This window comes from Haplochromis burtoni, unplaced genomic scaffold (genome assembly GCF_018398535.1).
Source record: "Haplochromis burtoni strain Fernald_Lab_line unplaced genomic scaffold, NCSU_Asbu1 Contig_239, whole genome shotgun sequence".
Taxonomy (NCBI): domain Eukaryota; kingdom Metazoa; phylum Chordata; class Actinopteri; order Cichliformes; family Cichlidae; genus Haplochromis; species Haplochromis burtoni.
This window is the reverse complement of record NW_024582600.1, coordinates 407,650-421,219: the sequence shown is the minus strand read 5'-3', so window position 1 is coordinate 421,219 and position 13,570 is coordinate 407,650. Positions and strand designations below refer to the sequence as shown.

At 38.4% G+C, this 13,570-nt stretch overlaps 1 protein-coding gene across 1 annotated transcript in view; it reads right to left on the bottom strand.

The window, feature by feature from the left end:
- Positions 1–1,355: 1,355 nt before the first annotated feature.
- LOC121815566 overlaps positions 1,356–13,570 on the bottom strand; it is a 56,976-nt gene continuing 44,761 nt past the window's right edge. Inside the window, exons 3-4 of the mRNA XM_042227032.1 lie at positions 2,033–2,112; positions 1,356–1,445 (exon numbers count right to left, since the gene is read on the bottom strand). Coding sequence (XP_042082966.1) covers positions 1,356–1,445; positions 2,033–2,112 — 170 coding nt within the window. The remainder of the gene's footprint in view (positions 1,446–2,032; positions 2,113–13,570) is intronic.

Genomic DNA, 13,570 nt, shown 5'->3' with positions numbered 1-13,570 from the left:
TTGATTGTCATGTAAATATGCTGAAATTTGTTGGCAGCTGTGACTCAGGAGGTAGAGTGGGTTGTTAACTGGTTGGTGGTTTGAATCAGCCAGCACATCAAACTATTCTTGGGCAAGATACTAAACCCCAAATTGGCCCAGGTTCGTTGGTTAGAGTGGGTGGTAAAAAGTGACTGAAGGTATGTAACTAAGTGCTAAGGGAACGTGTGTGAATGAGTGAATATGGCTTGTAGTTTGAAATGCTTTTAAGTACAGAGTAGAAAAGCTGTTTGCAAGTAAAACTCAATTTAGCAGACTGTATACAATTTTTATACTACAATATGTTGTTGATACAGTCCAGTTTGTTACTGTAGGTGTTATTTGTGTCATTATGCAGTTATATAACATTTTAAATTGCAAATGCACCACTGCATTAGCAACATTCTAATGTAACATCGGAGCAGAACTTTCAGGGTCTATTGCATGCTGCCAGGATTGTTGTATTGTTGCATTGTAACCACTAGATGTCAGTGTACATCTAAAAAAAGAACCTTCAGTTTAACAGGCTAGCAAGGATGAAGGTGATCTCTGCATGAAAACTAAATGGGCTGTTGGGTTTTTTTTTTTTACCACAGACTGACATTTTAGTTGGTTTAAAAAAGTGTAACTGAAATCCTTACATTTGATCACACTCACAACTAGATTACTGTAGTACTTAGGATTACATTAACAAAAACATTAGCAAGTTTAGAACATTTCACTTGTGATACAATGGAAATAATTTGTCTAATCATTTTTTCTACAAATGTCTGGATGCAGAATAAGTCCAGGGCTGTGTTCTCAAAAGCAGGAGCTTATTAAGACTGAGAAAAATCTGGATTTTATGTTCCATTAAAAGAGGTAACATAAAACAGTTACCAGGGTAACAGACTGAGAACCTAACATCCACAAAAACTGTTTCTCCCCTCCTGCTGCACCTGATCCAGCTGACTGACTGAATTTCCCCGTTCATGCAGTCGACATCAAAGAACACACTATATGTGCAAAGAACATAATGTCTTTGCACATATAAAATCCTTTTTAAATATAATCAGATATTTAGATTCAGTCAAGTCTAGCGGCTTTATTGTCATATCAACCATGTGCAGTGCTACAGTACACAGTGAAGTCTGTCATCTGTCAGAGATGACAACCACTAGAATAATTTTCACTTCAGTTCAAAAAGTCTCAATGTACTCTTAACAACATTTTATGGTGTAACTCTGCTGATCCACATGTTGAAATCTAAAATTGTCAAGTTTGAATCTTCAAATCACCATAGTTACGCCCATCTGGATAAGCTGGTGAGCACAATGAGGGTCATGTTGTTTGACTTTTCATTCAGTACCATCAGGCTGACCCTCCTGGGTGATAAGCTGACAGCGATGCAGGTTGATGCCTCTCTCGTGTCTTGGATTGTTGATTACCTGACAGGAAGACCACAATACGTGCGTCTTTAACATTGTGTCTGACAAGGTGATCAGAAATACAGGGGCACCACAAGGGACTGTTCTCTCCCCTTTCCTCTTCACCCTCTATACCACAGACTTCAGCCACTTCACAGAGACCTGCCATCTTCAGAAGTTTTCTGATGTCTCTGCGGTGGTTGGATGCATCAGTGAGGGTAATGAGTACCAGGCTGTGGTTGACTCCTTTGTCACATGGTGTGAGCTGAATCATCTGCAGCTCAATGTGACAAAGACCAAGGAAATGACTTTCGGAGGACTAGGAAACCGCTGACCCTTGTATCAATCCAGGGGGTTGATGTGGACATTGTGGAGGACTATAAATACCCTAAAGTACACACTGACAATAAACTGGACTGTGTGAAAAACACCAGAGTCAGGAAGGGCCAGAGTCATCTCTATTTTCTGAGGTGGCTGACATCTTTTAACATCTGTTGGTAAATGTTCAGGATTTTTTATGATTCTGTGGCCAGCGCCATCCTCTGTGCTGTTGCATGCTGGGGCAGCAGGCTGAGGGTCACAGATGCCAACAAACTCAATAAACTGACCTGCAAGGCCAGTAATGACGTGAGGATGGAGCTGGACTCTCTTAAGGTGGAGTAGACCTCCCATATACTCCCATCATGTGCTGGCCAGTCACAGGAGCACATTCAGTGAGAGACTGAGATTACCCAAATGATTTTCTGAGAGATGACACAGAAAATCTACTCTCTGTACAACTCCCCCATCTAATGCACAGTACACAGTGCAGCAGTTGCACACCGTTAATATTTGCACATTGTCTACAGAGAAATAAAGGTTTAAAAAAAGGGGGCACATCAATTTCAACCATATATTTTTAATTTGGGTTTTATACTAGGATATTTATAATTGAGCTATTTGTAAATATTAACTTTTTTGTTATATTTTGCAACTTTGCAATATTTTCACATTTTATATTATTTAATTTAGTCAGTTACTGTGCTTACTCTCTTGGAGAAACTGTGACCACATAATTTCCTTAGCGATTAATAAAGTATTCTTATTCTGACTCTTTATTTACTTGTTGCCATGATGAATCCTTGAGCTAAAAACCCATTCTTGTTCATCTCTTGGGGGGGTTAATCAAATTAGAATCTGTTGAACCTGCTTTGTGAAAGAGGTCCCAGGTAAGCAGCAATCTGTATGGCAAGTATGCAAACAGAGAAAACTGTTGGTATCATATAACTTGTTTAAAAAAAACCCCGTCATATCTTGTTTTTGAAAACAGCAGAAAAATAGGAAGGATGTTATTGGTGAGTCTCTCCATGAGGCACTGTTGGTTAGTCAGTGGGTTTACCACCTTGGTTCAGGTTAATTGTTGCCTACTGAGAATTACAGAATTATTGTTGGATGCATTTCCATTATTTTTATATAGGCACTGATGGCCCACAGAGGATAAATCCATCTCGTGATGATTTATTTATTGCCACCATCAGCTTAAAAAATCCCATTGTCCATCCCCCTTAGCTGGAGTCCTCTGCTTAGTGCACTTTATACAGCGTAAACAAGCTAGCACAATAAGGTGGTAAACATCATAGTTGCTAAACATCAGCATGTGTGTTTGTGGGGGAAAGTTGGAATGCTGATTTTTTCCATTTGACTTTAAAAGAGCAGCCTCAAGTGCTGCGTTTGTATTTAATTCCCTTTCCCAACCAATGTTCTCCAAAGCCAAGACTGAACTTTCATCATTACTCTTACAATAATCAGCTTTTATCATTCTGTACTGTTCAAGGAATGTGTGGTTTGTTCAGATGGCCTCAGTACAGGACATACTAATGAAAGTACACACGGAAGAACAGTGCAGAATTCTTTATGACTGAGCACAATTCCTGCCTCTTGCAACACTTTATGTTGCAAGAAGCAGGCATATCCAAAACAATCCAATCCAATATCCCTGCACACGTTTACTGGGTTGCAGCAGTACTAATAACATATATAGTGAGAACCAGTTGTTGGGAGGTTTTAACACTACCGACAAGTAAAAACGACTAAAGTTATATTTTAGCTCCCTTTCTTCCTAAACCTATAGATATAGTGAATACTTTACCACTTTATATTACTGAACTGTGGACTCAGACTTTCAGATCACAAACTTTAGAACTCAATAGAGGTGGTCAGGCAGATGGCTGAATGAAAAAAATATTGTATAACAGCTTTAACAAATTGAAGCTGACATTGTTGATATAAGTTACCCATATAACGTAAATCTTTTGCTGAAAATAACATACATTATGTAGTTACGGCCCAAAATGTGTTGTGTGGGTCACAGCAACCCTGACCACTAAAATCTAATCATGTTGAACCCAAATGAATGTTTTTGCCAGATCTGAAGGAAAAACAAGACAAACAAACCATAATGCCTCTGACCATGGCTATCACTGACATGGAAACATAAAAATATTTCCAACCATTACTCAATGCACAGGATGCTGAATTGAAATGAAATCTTCTCTTCATCCACGTATCAGTAATACAGCTGTGAAATATTCATGGTCACTTCAGCCAGACTGCCAAAAACATTAAAAAAAAATCCACAGTAGATTAAGTGGGAATAAGTAGCTGTCTTGCTGGCCTGGCTGCATCATAAACACTGCCCTTTATAAAAACTAGCTCCAAATAAATAATTCGACAATTTAATTTCCAGTGGATACAAGCAGTTTAATGGGGATTTCAGCATCTTGGAACTATGAAACAATAAGTGCAATACCAAAAATAGCCTTTTTTAAAATGCTTCCCCAAGAGCTTCCCATTCTCCCACATTTCTATAATGATAATAATTTATTAATTATAAATTAAATACAATAGTGAAAGTTTTTATACTAAAGGAAAGTCCAGAACTTTCATATTTCCTCAGAAGTTATGAGATAGAAAATGTTGAAAACAGTATTTGTCCATGCATTTTCTTGACTACTTTGAGGTCGGGATCAATTGCTGAACAGCACTTCAGGAGAGAAACTATGTCCAAGCAATGATAACAGATTTAGACAATTTTGAACAACTTAGAGATGTCTGGCCTGCTGTTCAGGTCAAACTGTCGACCTGGAGCACCTTACGGTACATGCTAGTTAGTCCTCATCATCTGTTGAGAGGCACTGGCAGCCTGTCTGGGGCTTTCCTGGACTCTCGTCCTTCACCTTGGTCATCACAGTTTAATGCCACTTTGTTTGTGAGTGATCTTTGTTATGTGGTACTGGTCCATTCTGGCTTTTTGATGTTATTGTAGTGATGTTTTTCTAGAGTTCTTTATTTGAGTTTTTTTTTTTTCTAGCAAAAAGATGTTGCATCATTTTCACTGATTATAAAAACTCTGATCTTGTTTATGTCTCCCTGCCAGCATTCCAATCCGTAAAGGAGAAAAGTTTTGACTCTACTCTTATGGAGTCTGGCATTTGTTTTCAGACAGTATTGCTCTGACTTTCAGATGGACTGGAGTGTTGCAAATGTTCCCTGTCCCCTTTCCTTCCCAAGACTTGCAGTGATGTCTTTTTGACAAGGCTGTCAAGGGGATCACCGTACACTGTCATGGGTGCCTCTGGCTTGGCATTTATGCACAACACTTTGGCTTTAGAGATGCTTAAGTTTAGACCTGTATGCATATCACTAACAGGTCTAATGCTTGAACAGCCACTTTCTTCCATAATAAAATATTTCAGCAACTATCAGACAAATTAGCATTCATTTTTGCACAAATATTATTATGTTTTGAAAGACAAATATTACATTCATAGCATTTTTAAGATCATAGTGTGTTCACTCCCCTCCCCTCCAAATAATCTACTGTTTCAGCTTCATGTGAGCTGAGGTGCACTTTGCCCAATAGGTAACTTACCAGTACTGCTTTAATCAGGTTTAAAGTGTCACTCCCTGTGCTCCACCATGCCTCACACATTTGGAATTGAAATAGAGCATATTTAAAAGGTTCCAGCTCAAACCAGAAATAATAATGGTGACCATAAAACCATTTTCTATGCTCCACTGTAAACTGAAAGGTGGTTATTGCTTGCTCTGCACGTTATTACAGTACATGCCTGTGAACTATCCATGCTTTTATCACCTTTTAGATGTCCTAACTGGGATCTAATGAGCAAAGCCAAGTCTATAAATACGTCTATAAACAAATACAGAAACTTGCTAAACTGTTCAGGACATATTAAATGTGTGATGATTTGTCTTGGCCTGCAATATGATGTAATTGTACAGTTATCACATGTAATAAAGGCACAACTAACGAACTATTTTGGCTTTGAATGTGCCAAAGATTGCTGGATTCAAAGTTAATTGTTAAGTGTTAATTATGGAGTCACAACCTGGTGCAATCTTCTGATCTAATTCCAGGGGAAAAATGTGTTCCTTTCATTACGATCAATATAAAGTATAAAATATATCTTGTATTACAAGATTCATTGCGAAGAGCTGGGGTGAAGACTATGAGAAGTCTAAAACAAAGGCTCAAAACAGTGTGTTGATAGGACTTAAGGAATGGCATGTTTTTCACTTATCTTCTCCCGGTTCCAGGTTTCCTTGGAACCATCATGATTGCCAATGCTTCACAAAAGAGCTTGCTTTCAGTTCTTATTTTTGATCAAGATGTGTTTCAGTTTCCACATGAAACATCTGTCTGAAGGAAATAAAGGTCCCACTGCGATTTAAACTCAGGTCAGTGTGCTAACCATTATACCATGGACCCACACACATAGGAATCTGTTTTGATCTAATTGCCCCCCAGAAGGCTCGTTTTCTTCCAAATTATAGCTGTAAACATAATTCAGGACCCATGACAGGTATCAACCCAACTGTGACTCTAAATGGGATAAGCAGAACAAAATGGATGGATCATTCAGGTGCAATTTTAATCTTAACATTTACCATTAAAAAAATGTCTATCTTAATATTCATACCCCACTGGGGTTTGACTACTGGAATCAAAGTCCAGAGTGCTAAACATTACACCATGGAACCACACCCTGCAGGTAAGAATCTCATGTTGTTCTAAGAAAAGTCAGCGTGTTCTTCGAAATAACAATAAAGTGATACAAAGTGTCGATTATCTCTAGATTTACAAGATCATATAATATCTACCTTCTAATCTACTTCTCAAAGACAAATTATCGAATTGCTAGAATCAAAGGTGATAGGAACAATGGGGCGGAGTCAAAACATATTGTAGCCATTGTATGAATAAAGGCATAAACATTAGATGGATGGGGGGAAGTTGGGCAGTTACAGCCTCATTTAGCACTGTGTTTGTATGTGACATAGTGAGTGACATAGACCTCTCTGCATTGAATCATATCTGTTATTAACCTCTGTCTCTCTTCCACAGCATGTCTTTATCCTGTCTTCCTTCTCTCACCCCAACCGGTCGCAGCAGATGGCCCCACCCCTCCCTGTCTGCTGGAGGTTTCTTCCTGTAAAAAGGGAGTTTTTCCTTCCCACTGTCGCCAAAGTGCTTGCTCATAGGGGGTCATATGATTGTTGGGTTTTTCTCTGTATCTATGAAGCACCTTGAGGTGACTTTTGTTGTGATTTGGCGCTATATAAATAAAATTGAATTGAATTGAATTGAATTGAATTGGTATGTGCAGATACATTTCAAAACATGGAAACAAAACTTCATTTATAGAGTTCTTAAAATAGGCAAATAGTGACTTAGCCCTTTGAGTGTGCTTGCAGAGCCTTTTGAATATCTTTTTGGCTCATTGCCTCTGTGGCCTGTTAGTAGCAATAGTTAAATTAAAATTCTTCCTAATTTACACTAATAAAATAGAACACTGCTGCATTCATCACCTGCATGTCCTTTGGAGCTCGGGGGATATATTGACTAGACTAAACCATAAATGTAATTTCATTTTTTTAATGCAATTTTTCACAAGTTTGTGATATTCAGCACATCCCAGTGGCTGACTGACGGGACTGTCCTCAAAAGCTATGTTGTCGAAGTCTTTGATGTGGCTATCAAATAAATACTAAATGACTTCACACTTCAGAAGCCTTTGCACTTGTGTCAGGGATGCTTTCTGAGCTCTAATCACTGGAGCTCTCATGTGATGAGGCCACATAGCTCTGCATTCACACTCAGGCTGAGAATGCCTCTGATGTGGCTCAAGTTATTTAGGTCTGGCCCTGTCACTTTTCCACCAATACTCAGCAACAACAGTGCCTCACAGTCTCATCATTGATGGATTAAAGAGGCAAACTTGTGACTGACCAGTTGGTTTGGATTTCTTAGGTACTCATAGATTTTTTAAAATGAAAAAAACAACAAAGTTTCTGTTCAACAGAGAGGTACTTTTATAGAAGTTTTCTACTTTAACTGAGCGCTGAGAATGTTTTATACTACAAGCATCATTCACACACACATTCTTACTACACAGCACACACACTCTCACTCCGATGGATACACTGAAGGCAACTCACAGTTCAGTATCTTGCCCAAGGATACTCATAGGCTGTATCCCAATTCAGGGTCTGCAGCCTTAAAGTACGCAGCCTCAACGATGCAAAGACTCAAAGACCGCTAAGGCCGGAAGTGCGAGGCTTGTGAAATGGGACAGTCTAGCCTCCGTTGCGCTGCCCAGGTTGCCTAGCAACCATGATACTAACAGCTGGAAACGTGTCATACAGCTTTGTTTGACAGAAATGAAGGAGAAAATCTTTTGTTCATTTGTTTGTTTCTACATGAGCTTTGATCATTCTCTGTAAGATTAAGCTCAGCTATTGAATGGCGTATATTTTAAAGTAAAGGCTTTAAAACCAAGTTAGTACAAACGTCACTAATGTCACATAACTTTGCCGACATGTGGCCAACAGTAATGTTTTAATGTTCTTCGTTATTAAACATTTGCACATAAATAAGTGACATCATATTCAGTACTTACTTTTCACAGTTTACTCTTCGGCCACTCCACTTCTGCCGTCTGCGGCAGAATTCTCCGCACCGACTGCCGCGCTATGAATTGTGGGATATATGGGACCACGAAGTCTACACTGCCACAGCCTTAAAATTCAGGGAAATGAAGGACGCATTTTAGGGCCGCATTTCGAGCAGCCTTTGAATTGGGACAGCCTTCGGCGCGCCACTGTGACGTAATCGGCCTTGAAATGCGTACTTTAAGGCTGCAGACCCTGAATTGGGATACAGCCATGGACTGGAATGGCCAGGGATTGAACCATCATCCTTCTGATTGGTTGGGTTGCACTTGTCTCTTAATGCAGTTACCTGTATATTGGGGAAGCATTACTCTTTGCAGTACATGGCAGTTTTAAATCATATGGTTCACAGTATGTACCACTTTAGCCACACTTTACATATATTTATGCATTTACATCACTCAGCTACAATTTATACTCAGACTAGATCGTTTTGTGTTTGACATAATATATAAAATTGCTTGAAAGGAATCTTGCAAATAGGTCAAGGTTAGGATGGCCTTCTAGGCTCTCTCTATGACACAGTATATCTTTTCCAACGTATTTCTCAGAAAACATTTCGATGTAAGGATTTTTATTGCATACATCTCCAAGGTCACACTAAAATTTGAACTCAGCTCTCTGGGTTTCAAGGCCAAAGTGCTAATCATTACAGCAGAGAATCACAAAAATGGTTTGATCTAATACAGGGCAAGTCTGTACTGAAGCCTTTCCAGCTCCACTCTGTTTAGCTCATGTTTGGTGTTCATCGACTCCTGCTCAGTTTTTATCTCCAGTTATACAGCGGGTACAGTGGATTTATTACAATATGTACTGTGCGCTAAAGCATACACAAAAAAGAAAAGAGTGTGACGAGCACTATAGAGGTGTAAAGCCGGGTGTTAATTCACTTGATGGCAGCTGCTGCTGACGTGCTGGTGTGATCTTGATGTACTACTTTTACCTAGTGTGTGTGCACTACATGTCAGTACAAAACCAAAGACGTGGTCATGTACTGACAAGTAGCAGCTTTGTAGGAAAAATAGCCATTACGTGGCTAAGCATTGTAGCCAAGCGTAACAGACAGAAGGACATGTAGCACACGTAAGCAAGGCTCCATACAAGTGTTTATTTAGAAAGGCATGTGTCCCACACGCACAAAAATAGACCATTTCAAGGCTTATAAGGGCCTGGATCAATGTGTCCTTGAATGAAAAAAAAAAACAGCTCTTTTCTTCTCACTGAAGTGCTAGAAATATTACTGACCTCCTACTTTATGTCTCTTTTTTCTGTATTTAACAATAAGCATCTGTCCTCGAATGTAGGTTCATATCCACCTGCTTAGAAAAACTGAGTAAATGGGCAGATATCAGATGTTTATAGCATAATCTCCATACTGCTACCCCAGATTTCTTTATATTTTATATTAAATATTAAAAATATAAATGGGAAATAGCTCAAGACTGCTTTAAAAAGTACAAGAAAGCCTGTCTCCTTGGAAACAAAATAAAAAGAGTTTTGCACAGTCATGTATACTATCTAATCCATCTACAGTTTCTTTTTCCATTCAGATCACTCATGTTGTAACCATGTTACCGTGTTGGTGCTATTATGTACAAAAAACCATCTGCTGACATACACCTCCTGAGGTATGAGGAGGTTGGCGGTGTCACATGCTTGACAGACTGTGAAAGAAAAGCAAGTTTGTGATACTGGCTGGTGAGAAGATGACTGTATAGATGCATGTTCTCCTGTTCCAAGTTAGTAGAGATTTGGACTTGCAAAATGAGTATTGTTAACTGGAGCATGTTTTCATCTGAACACACTGTTCCATGTGTCCTTCTGTTACTGTGGAGCAGAGAGGGAAACAGTGTGGTCTTCACCAGACTGCATATCTGCCTCGGTCATGTTGAACAGTTAGTTATGTTTTGTATTTGGTAGTTTTTGTCTGTGTGCGCGCGCATGTGTGTGTTATAAGTTACATAACATCATGTCAGTGCTGCTTGGCAGAACACACGTGTGATCTCATTACTAAATCCCTGTGGTTCTCTTGTCTGATTGATGTACATGCACAACATTTGTGTTTGTATATGAATTGATAGCTGTTTAAAATATATTTCAGCTTTTAAAGTAATTTACTGTCATTTCATAGAGGTATCTGTAAATAAAAAATCTCCATTCACATAGAATAGCTGAATCGTGAAAAAAAGGGCTAAATTCCAGTTTGACTAAACTCTGCCAGGTGTTTCAGGAAGACACACCATATTCAGACTACCTGCACTTCTCTTCCACCATTGTAAATAACTCCAATAAGGTAGAAAAACACAAAGACTGTGAATAAGCACAGAAATCCTCTCATAACAGTAGCAAGTATAGCCCTTTGCTTTTACTGATGCTCACAAAAAAGAGCAAATAGTTTACTTTAAGATAACAAACCAAGTGTGTGAGAGGAATAATAATAAGTTTATAGGCCATTTAAACATAAGTTCCTGAAACCGATCCACAACAATAAAAGATGATTTGTGGTTTGAGTGGCACAAAAACGCTAATAAATGAGTGTAAATAACCTAGTTCCTGTTTCTACAAAACATGACAGTATTGGATTAAGATACTGACATGATTCACTTTCAGATTCATTAACTTTATTCATTAATAAGCAGCAGCACAGTGAACCGCAGGGACCAGAGAGCTGCTTACTGAATGTCGAATGTCACCAAGAGCTTTTCACTGACTTTATTGAAATGTCATCATTCATTTGAAACCCATGATATATATCTAATGTTTAATTCGCTCTGATAACAGCTAATAACCCAACTGCACAGATTATTAGTGGGATTTGGTAATTTGAAACAAAATAGTCTGCTAGTGGGTGTATGCAAAATAACTTTCCTTACTTACTAGTTAAAAGCAGTTTAACATAAAGATGCTTGAAACTAAATGAGTTACCTACATTTCAAAGTTTCAAAGCAGCTTTTTTGAAAACTCTTTTGATAGATTTGAATCCTGCTACAATTACAACACACACTGTATGGACAAAAGCATTTGTGTTGCATTTTGCGGTAATGTTTTTTTGTTGAATTCACGATTTACTAACATCAGCACAAAAAGTGTGTGCTAGGAGCTTCATCAGATGGGTTTTCCATGACAGCTCCTGTAGGCCAGTACTAAATCAGAATCTTTTAAATCAATCTTTTATTGCCATTATGCCAAAAGCACAACAAAATTACATTATTATATTATAATACTTAGACTCCATCCCCCATGTGACCCTGAAAAGGAAAAGCGGTAGAGAATGGATGGATATTATAATACTGACCCGGCATTTTATTATCAGCATGTCTAAAATGTTCCTATAGTTCACATTATGTTGTCCTCTGTAACCTTTAACTTTAAATTGATGTGTTTGTCAAGAACCAGGGGAAAAACAAATGCTTTCTGTGGGTGTTTCCTTGAATACTTTAAATGCTGCTGTGCTACCAGTGTTTATGTGGTAATAGTCTGCTGGGAACCATAACTCTTCTCTTATTCACCATAGAGCTGATGATGACTGCTTATTTCTTACAGCATAAACAGATGTTAGATGTACAGAAAGGAACATCTACATTACCAGCTTATCTGTTTGCAATTCGACTGAGATGCTAACTAAAAATTACAATTATTAAGCGAAGACACACTAATATGCTGTGTTTCCATCTGCCACAAATGACCCATTGTATGAGCTGAAAAATAACAGCCCTGAGGGATCTGTTACACAAGAGATCAGGACAAAATGCCAGAAAATACCAAGATGCCATGACCGTTTTATGATGACAAGGCAGTTCTGCCTGCCGAGCCCGAGAGCAGAGACCCAGGCGCTACTGTGCATGTGTGCGTGTGTGCATGCATGTGTTTATGAATGTGAATTAGAGGTGCCACTTTGTCTTAAAATTGAGATCAAAATATCATAAAAGGAACTGATGTCTGTCCCTAGTAATTTGGTCATTATGCAACCCAAAATATCTATTACAATATTCCTTGCATGCACTTGTGTTTTTCACGTTTTTTCTTTCTCATTTCTGGTCACACGCTAGAAATACTGGAATCAACCACAGGCCAGACACCATGTTGCCATAATGAGTTGGTTATTGCAAAACCAGACTGTTAGCAAACCTTTTCATGTAACAAACATGTGAAAGTAGTGTGTGGTTTGTGGTTTTATCACAATCTTCCCATGACAGGGGAATGAAGAACATTATAAACAACATTATATAATCATATGAAAAATAAAATCTTTGTGTAAATTCGGCGCCCACAACACGTAACCTGAGTTCTTTCTCATTTCACAACAGTATATAAAAAATAATTCAGGAGGTTTTTGTGGTGACTGCAGACATTCATACCTGGGAGCTGCCAGCACGACCACAGTCTTCTGCAGCAGCTTTAGTGAAGTATTTAGGAGGTACATCTCTTTACTTCTCTGGCTTCCAAACAAACAACCCACTGGTCAGACTCTTCTTAGACTTCTGCTGCTGTTTCTTCTCTCTGTTTTTGGGCTGTAATGAAGGCTTCAGAGGGTAATGAGGGTAAATTCCTCTGAAATTGACTACTGGCACATACAGCAGGAGGCACAGGACACAGCAGCCTCCTTTTTGTATTGTTTTTCCTCTGACTTTCACCAGTCAAACAGAGCTTCAAGCCATGTATTTTTGTTAAACTTTCCACTATTTCTTCTTGAATGTATTTAGCATTCTTATTATAATTTCAGAATATGATGTATAAGTTGTGACTTTTACAGAAACATGAATAATCATATCTCTTAAGTTTCTCTCAGTTGCACTGGAAAGCTATATACACTGCTCCAAAATATTAAAGGAACACTGAAAACACATCAGATCTCAATGGGAAAAAAATATGCTGGACAGCTACACAGCAAAATCTCCAGTGTTGTATTTAACACTGGAGAGTGTCTATATGGGTCCACACCTCTGAGTGTTAAATACAACACTGGAAAATAACTCAAAATGTTAGAAATATTCCAGTGTTAGAAAATCAGCACTGCTCAGTGTTAGCCATTGTTAATCTTCAAAACTGACTAGGTTACTTTTAAACATATAACACTGTCAAAAGTGTTAATTTAACACTCAACAGTGTTGTATTTAACACTCAGAGGTGTGGAC